Source organism: Etheostoma spectabile, chromosome 11, assembly GCF_008692095.1.
Source record: "Etheostoma spectabile isolate EspeVRDwgs_2016 chromosome 11, UIUC_Espe_1.0, whole genome shotgun sequence".
NCBI lineage: Eukaryota > Metazoa > Chordata > Actinopteri > Perciformes > Percidae > Etheostoma > Etheostoma spectabile.
This window is the reverse complement of record NC_045743.1, coordinates 9,127,167-9,143,048: the sequence shown is the minus strand read 5'-3', so window position 1 is coordinate 9,143,048 and position 15,882 is coordinate 9,127,167. Positions and strand designations below refer to the sequence as shown.

At 38.3% G+C, this 15,882-nt stretch overlaps 4 protein-coding genes across 9 annotated transcripts in view; 3 read left to right on the top strand and 1 right to left on the bottom strand.

The window, feature by feature from the left end:
* Positions 1-677: 677 nt before the first annotated feature.
* Positions 678-5,321, top strand: klhl23 (kelch-like family member 23). Its single transcript, XM_032528951.1, has 4 exons — positions 678-1,252; positions 1,410-2,639; positions 4,376-4,528; positions 4,605-5,321. The coding sequence occupies exons 1-4, from the start codon at positions 1,246-1,248 to the stop codon at positions 4,913-4,915; spliced, it is 1,701 nt and encodes a 566-aa protein (XP_032384842.1). The 5' UTR covers positions 678-1,245; the 3' UTR covers positions 4,916-5,321.
* Positions 5,322-5,824: 503 nt separating this feature from the next.
* On the top strand, positions 5,825-11,004 carry ssb (small RNA binding exonuclease protection factor La). 4 transcript variants are annotated; one of them, XM_032528981.1, is made up of 12 exons: positions 5,825-6,053; positions 6,576-6,641; positions 6,752-6,855; positions 8,085-8,259; positions 8,781-8,888; positions 8,976-9,079; positions 9,448-9,519; positions 9,609-9,651; positions 9,732-9,872; positions 9,961-10,147; positions 10,271-10,375; positions 10,474-11,004. In XM_032528981.1, exons 2-12 carry the CDS (start codon positions 6,582-6,584, stop codon positions 10,551-10,553), a joined length of 1,179 nt encoding a protein of 392 aa, XP_032384872.1. In that variant the 5' UTR covers positions 5,825-6,053; positions 6,576-6,581; the 3' UTR covers positions 10,554-11,004. The 4 variants fall into 4 exon arrangements, with proteins under 4 accessions (XP_032384872.1, XP_032384871.1, XP_032384869.1 ...); XM_032528980.1 differs by having other exon boundaries at positions 10,256-10,375; XM_032528978.1 differs by having other exon boundaries at positions 10,238-10,375.
* Positions 10,574-12,723, bottom strand: mettl5 (methyltransferase 5, N6-adenosine). 2 transcript variants are annotated; one of them, XM_032529000.1, is made up of 7 exons: positions 12,448-12,723; positions 12,252-12,366; positions 11,953-12,137; positions 11,407-11,489; positions 11,203-11,254; positions 11,085-11,134; positions 10,574-10,690 (listed from the first exon to the last, which is right to left on the bottom strand). In XM_032529000.1, the coding sequence occupies exons 1-7, from the start codon at positions 12,545-12,547 to the stop codon at positions 10,649-10,651; spliced, it is 627 nt and encodes a 208-aa protein (XP_032384891.1). In that variant the 5' UTR covers positions 12,548-12,723; the 3' UTR covers positions 10,574-10,648. The 2 variants fall into 2 exon arrangements, with proteins under 2 accessions (XP_032384891.1, XP_032384892.1); XM_032529001.1 differs by lacking the exon at positions 11,203-11,254 and having other exon boundaries at positions 10,609-10,690.
* A 2,182-nt stretch (positions 12,724-14,905) lies between these two features.
* The window catches only part of ubr3 (ubiquitin protein ligase E3 component n-recognin 3), a 46,984-nt gene continuing 46,007 nt past the window's right edge, over positions 14,906-15,882 (top strand). Inside the window, exon 1 of one of the 2 annotated variants that reach the window (XM_032528911.1) lies at positions 14,906-15,438. In XM_032528911.1, the coding sequence (XP_032384802.1) occupies positions 14,921-15,438 (518 nt within the window). In that variant the 5' untranslated portion in view covers positions 14,906-14,920. The remainder of the gene's footprint in view (positions 15,439-15,882) is intronic. The other variant, XM_032528912.1, reaches the window with a different exon arrangement.

Genomic DNA, 15,882 nt, shown 5'->3' with positions numbered 1-15,882 from the left:
TTTCAACCAGTTCATTACTTTTATTCAATTTGATTGTATTTGAAGAAAAATGAACAAAAAGACAAAATAACCTTTTAAAAAAGAAAAGTGACAAAAATGTTGGGAAAAAGCTTCAAAAACGCGAGAAGTAAATTGACAAAAATAGCTGGAAAAATCTACAAAAACATCATAAAAATTGCTGGAAGAAATTGACAACAAAAATAAATAAAAAATGCCGAGAAAAAAACCTGGAAGAAATCGACCAAAAACAAAAAGTTACGTGGTTGACGGGAAGACAACACAAGGGTTAATATCATGTTACTCGAGTAACTATAGTAAAAATGTTACTTTTGATACTACTTTGCAGATTTTGATAAGTAAAACAAAATTATAGTTACAAATACATGATCTATTATTAAAATAATAATTATTATTATTATTGATCCTTTGGTGAAATTCATGTGACTTTCATGTGAATTTCACCAAGGGGCTGTGATGGAAAATGAGCCCCACCATTAAATTACAATTTTCACTGTGACTTCAAAGAATGATCTTTTTAGTTTTTAGTCCACAATTGTTTTATGTATTTTAGTAAGTAGGCTACTACATTTCAAGACTGTTAATAGGCTACCCTCCTGCGTGCTTGAATTCCGTGTACTTTTTTATTATAGTAGGCTACGAGTAGGAACACGCTGATGTGGTCATGTGCCTCAGATCTTATGCAGCAGTGATCGTGCCCTGCGCTGTTAATCCTGGTTAGGATTAGGTAAAGCCCACACTGAAAGTAGGTTCAAACCGCCATGGCAACCTTAAGAATGGGGGGGGGGGGGGGGGGGAAACATGAATAGTGAGTGGCTTCTTGTTTGTGCTGTATTGAAGGCGACGCTCATTTGTATAAGCTTTGTATGCTAGTGATGCTTCTTCTCCGCCTGTTGGCTACACACTAATCAGTCCGTGAGCGCATCACGAGACTGGATGTTATATTTAGGCTCAGGCTAGTGTTGGGTGATTCCTCTGTATGGTGGCTTGGTTTTGTCAAGGACCTGCTGGAGGAGACGTTTAGCAGGAGAGAGGAGGAGGAGGAGGAGGAAGGGGGGGGGGTGACCGCTGACCGCTGACCGCTGCACACAAATACCAAAATAGGACAGAGCTGTCTGCGCCAGACCTACACTACACGAGCTAAATTGAGGTTCATGTCCATGAAGAGGAGCGTTCAGAGGACACATTGTCGAGTGTTGAACAGCACGGTTCATTCATGGAAATAGGATGAGAGGTAAGCATATGGATTCTCTTCCTAAATGTAGCCTTCTATTTATGAATTAACGCGTAAGTAAAGGGACTGACATCAGGATTTTGCTTTACTGCCAGTCTTAACCACAGATTGTGTAATTTGACCACTAACATAGGCTATTTGCATGGATTCCCCCCAGGTACCATGTCACACAAACCAGCTGAAATCTACACATACGACTTCTGTGACAATGACCATCCAACAGAGCTCCTTGATGCACTCAGGCATTTCTACATTAGTGGCGTGTTTACCGACGTCGCTCTACAATGTGGCGAGTCCGGACAGGTGTTTCACTGCCACAAGGTGCTGCTGTCAGCCCGCAGCGCATATTTCAAAGTCATGTTCACAGCTGACATGAGGGAGAGATCAAACAACGTCATCAAACTCACCGGGGTAGACTGCGGGGTCCTGGGTGTTCTGGTGGACTATGTGTACACAGCTCAGGTGTGCATCACTGTGAGCAACGTGCAGAGCCTGCTAGAGGCTGCAGATCTCCTGCAGTTCCTTTCTGTGAAACAAGCATGCGAGGAGTTTCTCATTCGCCTCATGGATGTGGACAACTGCCTGGGGATGCATGCTTTTGCTGAGCTGCACCTGTGTCCCAGCCTGGAGAGGGAGACCCGCAGGGTGATGCTGAGCAGGTTCATGGAGCTCATTCAGCAGGACGAGTTCCTAGAACTGGATCGGGGTAAGATGACAGCACTTTTGGCTGCCCAGAACCTCAACGTGCAGAGGGACGATCTGTTGATAGATGCCGTGGCTAAGTGGGTGACCCATGACTTGGATAATCGTGTTCACTGTGCTGCAGAGTTGCTGCACTCCATCCATCTGGACCTGGATTGGGTGGACTTTAAAGCTGCTTTAGATGTGCACAAACAGTGCTTGCTGAACAGTGAAGGGAAGCTTAAATCTATGATCATTCAGGCTTTAAGGTCCAATGGCAAGGAGATGTCTGCAAGCAGAAAAATGTCTTCCAGCCTCTACATAATCGGTGGATACTACTGGCATCCTCTTTGTGAGGTTCACATATGGGATCCCATCAGCGACACCTGGGTGCAAGGAAAAGACATGCCTGACCACGCGAGAGAGAGCTACAGCGTCAGTTTACTTGGAGCAAATATCTATGTGAGTGGCGGTTACAAGACAAACACTGTCGAGGCTCTGGATACAGTTTCAGTTTATAACTGTGACTATGATGAATGGACCGAGGGCTGCTCCATGATCACAGCGAGATACTACCACTGCTCTGTGGCTTTGCATGGCTGTATTTATGCCATCGGAGGCTACAGAGGTGGAGCTCCAGAGCAAGAGACAGAATATTATGATCCTTTGAAAAAGAAATGGTTCCCTTCAGCCAAAATGATCCAAGGTATGCAAGATATTAAGCGATCTATTCTGACTTTCTGATTTGAATTAGCAGACTGAAGTTGGTTTAATGGCATTCTTGTTTCCCATTTTTTTTTCTCCTGAGCACTTTAACCCTTGTGTTGTCTTCCTGCTAAAATTAAAAATCAATGCTTTTTATCAAAGTTTTTTTAAACTTTTTTTTTTTTACGGTTTTGTCCCTTTTTTCACCACTTGACACTTTTTTCAATGTCTGTCACTTTTTTTCCCGACATTTTCAACACTACGTAATACTAACTTATTAACTTTTAGTTTTAAAGTTAATTTATGGTCAATAAACCTCATTTATAGAAACTTATACCTAATGGTTGAGTTAGAAAAGCAGAAATTAGGAATTATTTAGACTAAAATTAAAGGAATGAATGTTGATGGATAATCACAAACTGGAATATGTCAACTTTTATTCTATACTATTTCAAAACCACTTCATTTTTTTTTCATATGCTATAAAATTGAATAAGACAACCCCAAATGTATGAAATTAGAGATTTATACTTGCCAAAGAGCGTTGTGTGGAATCAATCATGTTATTTGGGGTAATTAAAAAGAACATTGATTTAGGAAAACGGGTCAATTTGACCCGAGGACAACATGACGGTTATGGACTTCTTGTCCATGTTGGCCTAAAATCTGAGTTTCAGAGTTATTTCTTTACCTTCCATCTGCTGATGAAGATTGTGTGATTTGATTGAAAGCTCCTAATAAGCGTCTAAATTTAACTTGTGGTTCCTGATTGGTTCCTTTGGTTGCCAATTGAAAGTGAGTGTTTATTATTTTTACGTTTATGTTTATTGGGCTTTCTTGTCCTTGTGAATAGCAGTTTGACAAAACATTCTTAACACACGTTCACTGACTTGTCTTCTTTCTGAGATTTCAGCCGCATCCCAGCTCCATCATCAGTTTGCTCAGTTGCCATGGTTATGCTTCAGTTATCATAACAACTGAATCATCTCCTGAACATATATAGCTGGAAGCCTTGAAATAAATTGACAAAGGGAAATTGAGTTTTAAAAAAGTGCATGCTTTTACATTTTTTACAACTTAAAGCTGCACTAATCAATATTTTTATATTAACACTGGATCACGTGAGTACTTGTATGTGAGAGTGGTCATTCATATCGACAAACCCACGAAGAATTATCACCTAACTGCTGGTCAACTCTGATTCAGAGATACTTTTAGCATCATTCAGCCCATTGTTTTGGTTCAGTTATGGATTAGTTCACTATCACTGCTTTTATCAACAACATTTTCAGACATGGGCAGCTGGTTTTGGTGAAGAAAAGTTCTGATAAACCCATTGTATGCTACCTGCCCAGAACCAAAAGACAGACAGGCAAAGGTAGTTAGATAGCTAGTGAAAATGGTGAAGGGATTTATTGGCTAAATGACCAGATACTTCTCTCAGGAGCTGGTAGAGAGCAAAACAGATCTGAAAGAAGAGTGATTATTTGCCAGGTGAGCAGAAACATGACTCCAAATGAATTCTAAAGTTGCTCCAGATCAACTGAATGTGTAAATAAGCAACTTTTTATTACACGTTTTCTATATCAACATAAGGTGATTGTGTGTCAGTGTTGTGTGTTCAGCTTGTTGTGCTTTCCCCAAAAGGTTTTAATAAATGCAGGTTTAAGTTTTATTAACATTTATAGACATGAGTGATTGATCAAATGATCCCTTTAACCTGTGTTTTCTTTGAAGGTGTAGGAAATGCCACTGCCTGTGTAATGGGAGATAAAATCTATGTGACCGGAGGTCACTATGGGTACAGAGGAAACCGCACCTATGAAAAAATCCAAGTCTACAAGCCAGATGTCAATGAGTGGAGTATAATTACAATCAGTCCACATCCAGGTATGAGAATAATAAGAAATAGGAATAATAAAAAAATGTCATTACTGTATTCTAATTTGAAATTCTCTGTTTTCAGAGTACGGGCTGTGCTCTGTGTCTCTCGACAACAAGCTGTATTTGGTGGGTGGACAGACGACTATTGCAGACTGCTACGACATAGAGAGAGACACATGGAGACCAATATCAGTGTTGAAGGAGCGGAGGATGGAGTGTGGAGCGGTGGTAATAAATGGTTGTATTTATGTAACAGGGGGATACTCCTACTCAAAAGGGACTTATCTGCAGAGCATTGAGAAATACGACCCTGAGCTGGACTCTTGGGAGATTGTGGGGACTCTTCCAAGCCCAGCCAGATCCCATGGAAGTGTTTGCGTTTACAGTGTTTAGCGTCAAACCCTTATCACATCATTTTGTGCCAAACACATCAGATGATGAATTGTATTCTGACAAAGTCGGCAAATGTCAGGCACACACTGTCACACAAGATGTCGAGTTAGCACATTATGGGCTACACATTTGCCAAACTGTGAATACACTGTCCTAACACACATTAAATTCAGAGGCTTCCCAATTAGAACTTTAGTTAACTTCTGGGTATTTCTGTTTGTATAGATTGAAAGGAAAGACTGAGACTTAGAAAAAGTAGTATTATTTAAAACTTTTGCATTCATTGAATCCACCTTCGACTACTGATGCACTACGAATCAAATGTAAATCTTTTCCTTTATTTTATTTTTTTTAAATACAACTGTACTATTACTTGATTAAATAAATTAAGACCTGTATGATGTGATTTCTGCCTGAAGGTACAGTACACTGAACAACTTTTATTACATTGTATCTAAACCCGATCTACAGTCACACACACACTGACATTTATGTTTGGCTCCATACTACAATTTTTGGATGTTAATATTTCAAGTAAAAACTTGTAGTAAAGGCAAATATATTTGTATTGCTCCTTGTAAGTTTCAACAAGTAAATTAAAAGTGCTTTTTAAAAGACTTAAATATAGGCTACATAATTAAGACAAGCTATTGCCTAAAGAAACAAGGCAAGATGTATGCAATAAAAACAGAACATATAAGTAAGCTAAAAAAGATAAAATAAAATACATACTTTAAAAATGAATATAAATAATTATAAGGTTACGAAGATAATATTACTAAATGATCATATAACAGAAAACAGGTGCACTTGTTCTGCACTAAATTTAAGTTGGGTGCAGTAACTCCAAAAGAGATCTGCAATGTGTTTGTTTGCCCAAAACACATGCACAAAAAAGACGTGACGTCATTCAGTAGTGAAAACAGCATATTTTGACATAATCACAGCAGTTAGTAGCTGCTCAAATCCCAACAGCCGGAGAGCCACAGCCACAGTGAAGTTAGCGCGGAGACGATCTCTTTTTGGTCCTCAGTGTGTTCCGTAGCAAGCACGCAGCACTTCCACAACGTGCGAACAGAGAAGTGAAAACTGTTGGTTTCCACGGCTGAACGTGCTTCTAACTGAGACGGAACGTATCGTGAGTATAACCTTCCAAGGTGGTGTAAAATGTCTTCTATGGTTTCTAATATATGTCCATGGAAATGTTCGCTAGCTTTACAAAAAGAGCTGAGGAGACGTTCTCGCCTAGCATGTTTGAGCTGCATGCTTCTGCTAGTAGTATGGAGTTGCGCAGAGTGTAAATAACTAATTTAACGCTAACCCACGTCGTTGGCGTTATTAAGTAATTTGCGGCTGACTAAATATAACCAGGAATGAAACGGGTACTATCAAAAGCTGTGACTTTTAGCGTACGGCAAAAAAAAAACCGTGCCCGGTGTAGCTTTAACGTCACAGCTGCAGTTTATAAACCCGCATGTTAGCTATCAAGCTAGCAGCAGTATGGGCATACAGTCTGTCTCTTAAATACATAGAACTATAGAGAACTTTTTTCTGTGTATGCGTTAGCTTTTCATATTTAGTATTATGATTACAATTCACATAAATGGGTCATATCTATTAAATGTTTTCCTAATTGTTTGGATAACTGTTTTCTACACAGCACAATATGGCTGAAAAGAAAGAAGAGATGACTCCAATTGAGATGAAAGTGGCACGACAGCTAGAGGTAATTCAGATTGTAGCATTATATATATATATATATATATATATATATATATATATATATTAAACGTCGCTTAAATTCAGCTCTTAAGCGTCTTTCATTCCCACCTCTAGTACTACTTTGGGGATCACAATCTTCCAAGAGACAAGTTTCTCAAAGAACAACTGCAACTTGATGACGGCTGGGTGCCTTTGGAGACGATGCTCAAATTCAACAGGTTTGTTATACCCGTCAATATCGCATTCTCTGTTTAACTTATGTAAAACAATTACTGCTCAAATATATAACTCGTATTTATTTTAGTCATTTATTCACTAATGCCTATCCTTTTGTAATCTCAACACAGTTTAGTTTGAGTTTCAAATCAACGATGACCTGGGAGGACATTTTGGTGTGCTATAATAAAATCATATCTTTAAACACATAAAACCCTAAACCATAACCCAAAGCTTAGTGTTTATTATTTTGTTACATTAGACGTACTAAACAACACAAAACCAAGTGATAAGCCTCATTAAACATTTATTTTATCTGCTGGAGTGCTCTTAAACTGAACTGAAATCTAGTTATGCAACATAGTACCACCAGGAATTTAGCGGCAGAAAATTGATAAGTCTAGTCCCGTGCTGTAAAGGTCCCATGACATGGTGCTCTTTGGATGCTTTTATATAGAATTTAGTGGTCACTTAATACCATATCAAAGTCTCTTTCTCAAAATTCACCCTCGGTGCAGAATGTTTTTATTTTGTGGAAAGCAAGTGGTTGTCACTGACCAATATGTGATACTGCCAACTCACAGCATGTGGACTTCAAACACAAGCCAAATGATTAACATTTCAAAGGCTGTAGCAAAATTGTTTGCAACGCACATGTGTGCTTTGTTTTTAACAGCCGATGAGGAAATATTTGCTTATACATCCCTGATTGGGGTCTCACCACCTCAACATGACCGAGTCAGATACTGAAGCTTCCATAACGAGATATGGCAAACATCAACTAAACGCCGTGTTCACCACGGAATGGTGAGGTGGAGAATTTTTTAATAAGCTGATGGGAGGAAAGGAAAACTGGAGGTTGTGAGAGACAGTGACTACTCATCAGTTTGTGTGAGTCATGACAAATGGGACAAGATTGGAAAATGTCCGCACCCTGTCCCTAGCCACATCATGGACACATAAGACACATCTCCATTAAGAAAGTAACATTTTGCTGAATTTAAGAGATATTATTAAGTGTCATTAGACTTAGACTGTCCTATTGACAACTTGGCAAAGTCCAACTGCTTAAAGTATATATTTGGAGGTTTATGTAGGCAGGTCATTGTGAGTCAGCAGTTTTACTTGCTAATCAAGCCTAAGTACTTGAAAGAGCAGCGCAGTAGTAATAAATTGCCTTTATTCCCCTTTGAGTTGAGTATTTTTTAAAATGTCTGTAATCTCTTCCCAGACTAAAAATTTTAACTACAGAAACCAGCGTCATCATTGAAGCTCTCCAGAAATCAAAGACTGGCCTCCTGGAAATGAGTGAAGACAAGACTAAAATCAGGAGGTCTCCAAACAAACCCTTACCTGAAGTGAATGATGATTACAAAGATGCTCTTAAACACAAATCTGTGTACATAGTAAGTTTTTAAATGGAATGCACACTCAATTAAAACATGTATTTATTTTTTAGGTGCACCTAGCTATAAAACCAATGCAGTGTAATACAAAAGTTCTGTGACATATTTTACCTTCAAAAAGGTTCTAATTTTCAATGTTTTTCTGTTTTAGAGAAGTGTAGGTTCAACTGTACTTGAAGAAAAAGGTGTTCTGTCTTTTAGCCTACGCTCTTTGAAATAAATGGGCAGGAAAAACTGATAGTAACACGACATCCTCAGTTGAACAACACCTCAAACAGTTTCAACAAGAACGGAACATTATAACCTTCATGAAGATGGAGTATATTGCAGGGCTGTTGTATTAGACAGATTTAGCTATGTGTACCTAAGAGTATACATTTACATTCTATAAACTTAGACCAGGGGTTTTCCTAGCTAACATCTGCATGTCATGGCACTCTGTATTTGGGCTAAATTTACATAATTCCTGTCACATTCTTGTACATATTGTGATTATATTTTTTTTACTTTTTCTCGTCTAGAAAGGGTTTCCTCTCGACACTTCCCTTGATGAGATTCAGGAGTGGCTGAATGGGAAAGGTACAATAGAAAACATTCAGATGAGGAGAAACCTGCAAAGGCAGTTCAAGGTAAATTAAATATATTTAACAATTCCAATTTTTTTTTTTTTTTTACTGGGGACATTTTTCTAATTACTTGAATTTATTCTTAAACAGGGATCAGTGTTTATCTGTTTTGACACAGAAGATTCATCTAAGCAGTTCCTTGAACGTTCAGACATAAAATCATTCAAAGACAATGAGATGCTTGTGTTATCAAGGTAGGTTGTACTGCTTCTTGATTAAAAATGTGTATACAGTGGACAAATGCTGTGCTTTGTTAGAGAAACAAAGTCACCTCAAAATTGGAAAGGGAAAAAAGTGTGAGTGACATATTTTTGATTATTTTAATGCAGAGTTACGTTGCTTAAAGTAGCATGGAGGGAGAAAGTAAATGCAGTATGTGCAAAGGTTTTGCACCCCTCTAGTCTGTTGGACCTTGAGCCAGATCAGCACATTTCCAGAACTTAATAGATTTTGTGACCGTTTTAACTTCTGTGAACCACTGCTTCGAAACTAGATAAAAGAAGTAGTGTTTATGGTCATTTTGGTAGTAGTAGTGATAATGTTGTTGCTGCCCTGCTTTCAGAGAAGACTACCATGTAAAGAAAGCAGAAGAGAGAAAACAGTTCAAAGCAGAGAACAAAGCCAAAGCTAAGCAGTGAGTACATAAACACCTTTCTGTCTTAAAATACACTGTACATTTTGTGAAAAATTACTGACCATCCCCTGCCCAATACAAATATTTAGGGACAAGGAACAACAGCAGAAACATGCAGAAGACAAAGAAATGGTAAGCTCCTCCTCAGTGCTAACGGTACATTCTCCTGGATGCGCTCTGGTCACAGTATTAATCTGTCATTTGTGTTACAGGGCCTGCTATTGGATGAACAGACGGGTTGCCTGTTGAGGTTTTCAGGAGAGCTTGAGGATGTTTCAAGAGAGGACTTCCATGAATTGTTCTCTGGGCATGGAAAGATAAAGTGGGTTGATTTTACAAGAGGGGCCAAAGAGGTAAGGAAACCCTCCACCACTCAAGCCTTGCAGTCTGGGTAAAGAGATGGGATTGTAGTAAAAAATTATTATTTTTACTTTCAACAAGGGCACCCTCCTTTTTGACGGGATTGCAAAGGAAGCATTCGATAAAGCCAAAGAGGCAAACGGAGGGGAATTGAAAATCAAGAACAACAGTGTTGCGTGGCAGGTGCTTGAGGGAGATGAGGAGAAAGAGGAACTGAAGAAGATCATCGAAGCTCAGCAAGAATCATACAACCGGTCCAAAAGCAGAGGTACATGCCATTTTCAAACTTAAGCTGATCTAAAGCAATTTGTAAATCATCATCATTTATTCTATGTATGATTTTTGTCGGTCTTATCAGGGGGCAGAGGAAGATCAGGTGGCAGAGGATCAGGTGGCAGAGGAAGAGGAGGCCGAAGGGGAAGAGGCGGCAGAGATCAAGGCAGAACTCAGTACAAGGGCAAAAAGACTACATTTGAAAGTGATGACGAGGACGATGGTAAGTTCAGCATCTTGTGGATCTTCAAAACATGGTTCAATGGCGAGATATTTATTGACTGACGTTATTATATAATATCTACTGTGCTTTTCTTCTAGCACCCAAAGCCCCGAAGAGAGAACTAGAAGACGCTGATGCTCCCGCAGCAAAGATTTGCAAAACTGAAAACGGGTCTTAGTCACAAGGTCACTCCTAGAATTTTTTTCTTTTGTGAAAACATTTATTATGAACAGTGATAATGCAGAGGCAATTCAATCCATTCCAGTGACCGCTTCAGGCTTTGGAGAATCGTAGGAAATCCACCTGGATGTCAACCTAGACAACAATTTGCAAAGCTGTCAGTTTTCAGCCTTTTTAAGTCCTTGTATATTATGCCTCACATTATTTGTGTACCTTATTTCTCCTCTTAAGATGGGTTTTGATTTTATAACATTCAACATAAATTTGCTGTTTGACAGTATTTACACGTGAACATGTAGTAGGTTTTGTAAGACCTGTGTGACATCTAAAATCAGTTTGGCTTGTTTTTTTTTCCTTGGAGATTTCCTACAATAACTGATGAGGACATCTGCTATTTTTATTTAAAGTTTGCAAATGTCTATAGCAAATAAAACATAACAATCAATCAAGATCTGTGTGAATGCGTATTGTCTAACAGTTTGAGACAAACACAAAACTCATCTCTCAGTGTACCAGTATGTCAGCTTACCGACTTCTTTTTGTGGAACTTGTAAGATGCTGGCAAGTCATATCTGAGTTCTGTGAAGAGAGTACATATTAAGTATTTCAATATTTTAGGTAGAGAAGGTGCACTGTATTATTCTTACCTGCTATTACTTCCATTTTCACTCCCCAATCATTAGCCTTCTTTTGTATGTGCTGTAATCAAATGAGGAATTGCATTTTAGTCTTCACACTACTGATTTAATCATAAAAATGAGATTTAACTTGACTGTCATGGGACTAGGCTTAAAAAGTTTTGACCTTTTTCATTGAAAAGGAAACTGTTACAAATATGTAAAATCACTAACCTCTCGTGTTGTTGTTTTATGGAGTGAATACACTGCTGTCTTTGCCATTGTTATAGCAGCCCACAAGAACTTCATGTCCAAGCCTTGAATAAAAATAAATTTGAAATAAAACATGTTACTCAATAGGGCTACACTTATTTAAAGGGGTACTCCACTGCACTGGTTTAACACATGGAGATCAGTATACTCATAACAAGAACTATTCAGTCTGTGAAAACGTGCTCACAAGTTAATAGGAATATTTCCCATATCTAGCATCCATGCCATATGACCTTAATTTGGCATAATACTGTAGCAGTATTTGGAAATAACCACTTGTGATGTCAGTTTAGAACTGGACTTGAGACAAGATAGGGAGGGTCTGCTAAAAGATGTTATTGAGTTGCATCATGGGGAGTGTATGATCCAGAGTGTTTGTACCTTGACCCATTAAATGGGAACACAAACCCGGATGTATTGGCCTTTGCTTGGTCGGTATTTTGTTGTCAAAAGTCCCCCAGCTTAATAGAAGCACAAAACTAAAAGCCCTTGAAACGGTGTACTCACCTTGGTTGTGTTTTGTCCCAAATGGTGGATTCATTATTACGGTGTCAAACTTTTTGGCATAAGCCTCTGCCTCCAGAGAAGCCAAGTCACACTGGACCAGATCCACGTTAGAAATTTCAAATTCCTCTGCATTTCTTCTGAATATATCCAGTGCATCGTTGTCAATGTCGAAGCCGACGCACAAACTGGAGAGAGAGAGAGAGACAAGGGAATGAGGAATAAAGCTGATGGACTGACTGTTTGTTATTCCTGTTGACATGACTGAAAACAATGCACTGATGATGGTCAGATGTTCTCACCCTGCAGCCAACATCGCAGCCCCGATGCTCAAGACTCCACAGCCACATCCCAGATCTGCCACTAGTTTACCCTCGATGTCATTAAACGTGTTTTGGATTGTATAAAGCATGCATGCTGTGAAAAACAAACACAAAGATAACGACAACGATACACGAATTTGACAAACTATCCTATGATCACACGTTGTCACCTTACCAGAAATATGAGGACTGGTTGGATATTGCTCAAGAAGAATTTTTGGCTCTTCAAACGCGTCCACTTGCTGTAGCCAACTCTCTAACTCTTTAAGTTTCATTACTGGCGACTGTGATGACCCAAACCTGTGTGCACGCTGTGCAACAGCCCCGATATGTTATCTAAAACCGTTATTCTTCAGCTAAAATAGATGGGACCTTAATTTTGAGCATTGTTAAAGCATAGACAGTTAAAGACAACAACTTCCTTAACAATGCGTGCATCATCCAAAACATTCCGACTTTGACCCCGGAACGCATGGTGGTAGTTCCTACCATAGAATGTCATTTGTAATATTGATGGACTACGGTTCCATACGTGCATTTTTTGGTTTGTTTTATGAAATATTGTATTTTATGCAGTATCAAACAGGCATTTTAGAATAGGATTTTGTTTCAATATATATATATATATAATACATGATTGCCAGAAAAAAATATTTTTAATAATTAATAATAATAATTATCATAACAAATAAATACAAAATGGAAATGCAATAAACAAATAGCCATATCATAAAATAATAATTAACATGTGAAAATATCTAATTCAAAGTATGCACAACATGAAAGTGTCTTATAAAAGTGTAACAAAGTGGGATTATATAATGCAGTAATTGACAGTAGCCTACCTACTAAATGCTATCCTGTATGGCCCTCTCCCATAGACATAATAAAGTCTAAAACATATATAAACTATATATGTCTATGGCCCTCTCCCATAGACATAATAAAGTCTAAAACATATATAAACTATATATGTCTATGGCCCTCTCCCATAGACATAATAAAGTCTAAAACATATATAAACTATATATGTCTATGGCCCTCTCCGTACAGCATGGCATGGAGGACGGGCCGTGTACGTTCTGGGTCCGATAGTTGTTTTTTTTTTCTCCCGTTTTGGTTTCTGAATCCAAAAACGAAAAACGACTAAACCAAATTCAAATAACGGATAACCGATTTTGTTTTTTTGAAATTCCTATTTTCATTTCTCCGTTTGAAGATATACATTGAAAAAAAAGACAGGTGGGCCTAGTGACCCGGAAGTAATGGATAAATAAAAGCCAAGCTTTTAGAACTGTCATAATATGCAGCATTATACCAGAGCAACGTTAAAAGATAAGAAAAACAACAACAAATAAATATGCACATATGAACCTGGACCGAAAGAAATGTTAGCAACAGTAGTTTATTTCAGTGATTAGGTTAAGAAGAAACCAAAAACCTAAGAAACCAAAAGCTATTCACGCGCAACCAGGATCATTGCCACCTATTACAACATAAATTACATATTTTCCTATAATAGCATATAAGTTTGTAAAAACCCGACCCCAATACAATTTCCCGACCCCCGTAGTTTTTTGGACTGACAGCGATTGAATGAATACTTGTCAACGTGAATGCCCACGTGACGTCATGCGTAGGCCTAATTAAGTTATCGTTAGTAGGCCTAATGCAATTAAGAATGGATTTGTGTTTGATACATTTTTCATGTATTGGTGATACATTTGACTTTATTTGCACCACACTTTTTTCTTTTTTTTTTTTTTTTATTTTTTACTCTTATTTATTTTGATTTATATATATATATACATATATATATATATTACTTCTGTATGAGCAACTCTGGTTTTGACCTTTGAATTATACATACTGGCATTGTAAATGTTCTTTGTTAATAATAAAAATAAAAAATAAAGTTTAATGAGGAAAAGTGGGATTCCGCTGTGCTGCCATCAAAATACCAGTCCCTTTTTCGTCTTTGCCATTCGATCTACACCCTTTATCAAACTTGAGTTGGTCCTCAAATATAGATTTTATTAAAGTCAAATTGTCCTAATGCATCATCTATTTTCCAAAACCCCAAGGATACACTAAATGTTACCTTGCTCACGTTATACTGCGCGAATAGAATATAAATAGACATGTAACATGCTAGTTTGGTAATATAGTAGTTTCTTTCGGTCCAGGTTCATATAAATATAATTATTGATTGTTTTTCTTCTTCTAACGCTCTGGTTTAACGTTAGTGCTGGACGACCGTTCTATAAGCTTGGCTTTTATTTCTGTAGGCTACATTTACTAGCACGTCCGGGTCACTTGGCCCACCTGTCTTTAAAACGACAAACGAAAAAAAGTGGTTTTCTCGTTATTTTGTTTTGTAGTTCAAACAAAAACAAACTATCAAAACGTACACGAACCCTCGCAAATTTTTTAAAATTTTTATAAAAATGTAGATTCAGGGTTTTAATAGCTTGATGTCGTAAAATTTGATTTCGTTTCCATGAATTGAAAATAATGGGTTTTGACTGTCAAATTTGGATTTATGAATGATATTTTGTGAGTAATAAGATCAAATTGATTATGTAGTATTGATGTCTTTGGTAACAGAGTAAGAAAAAAAGCCCAACGATACATTTTTATAGGAAAGGATGCGAAAGTCCGTATCGCGAGAAAACCCGAGAACATGGAAGCAAGACAACAAAAATAAATTTGTGGACAACAAGCCAGAGTGCATGATGGCGGCGTCGCTGGTTCGCCGGGACAAGAAAGCCACTGCCACCCGCTTGACGGCAGACTTAAATCGCACTGACAATAGTTCCGGGGTGCGACAACTTCAGGAGCTGCTCGACGCTGTGTTAAATCCCGAAAATCCAGCGGCGGACACAGAGGCTCTTGGCTGGTGTAAATGTCTAATTGCAGGAGGCGAAGGTTTTGAGGATTTCTGCAAAACGGTCCGGTCCTATGACAACGCGACTCTGTGCGGCTTGGTTTGGACGGCTAATTTCGTGGCATATCGCTGCCGGACTTGTGGCATTTCCCCGTGCATGTCACTGTGTGCAGAGTGTTTCAATAATGGAGATCACACGGGCCATGATTTCAACATGTTCAGGAGCCAGGCTGGTGGGGCCTGTGACTGTGGAGACAGTAATGTCATGCGAGAGAGTGGGTGAGTCCAAGCTAGCTGCTAGCTAAGCTGGCTAAGTTAACTAACAGCCAGTAATATTTTGACAGGTCTTGGTGAGTGAGTTACCTTAACCGATACAATTTCATGATCTGGGTTTGTTACATTCATGAACGTTAGTCTGTTAACGTTATAGCTTCCAGATAATTATGTTTCAGAATTTAGGAATTACTGCCTGTCAGCAACAGTGTTACATTTTACGACTCTTCTGTCATTTATTGATAGGAAACCCTGAACTAAGCAGCTCTGCTTTAACCAGCCTGGCTAACCATAACAATATAGAGTGTACCAGCAGCTGTAGCTGGAGGTTTCTATATATTAACGATGAAATGGTCTGGGAGTTCGATTATCGTGATATAAACGTGACATAAATTTGATGCCAAGAAATATTGTGGCATCAGGTTTGGTCAGCATCAAGCAACTGACTTT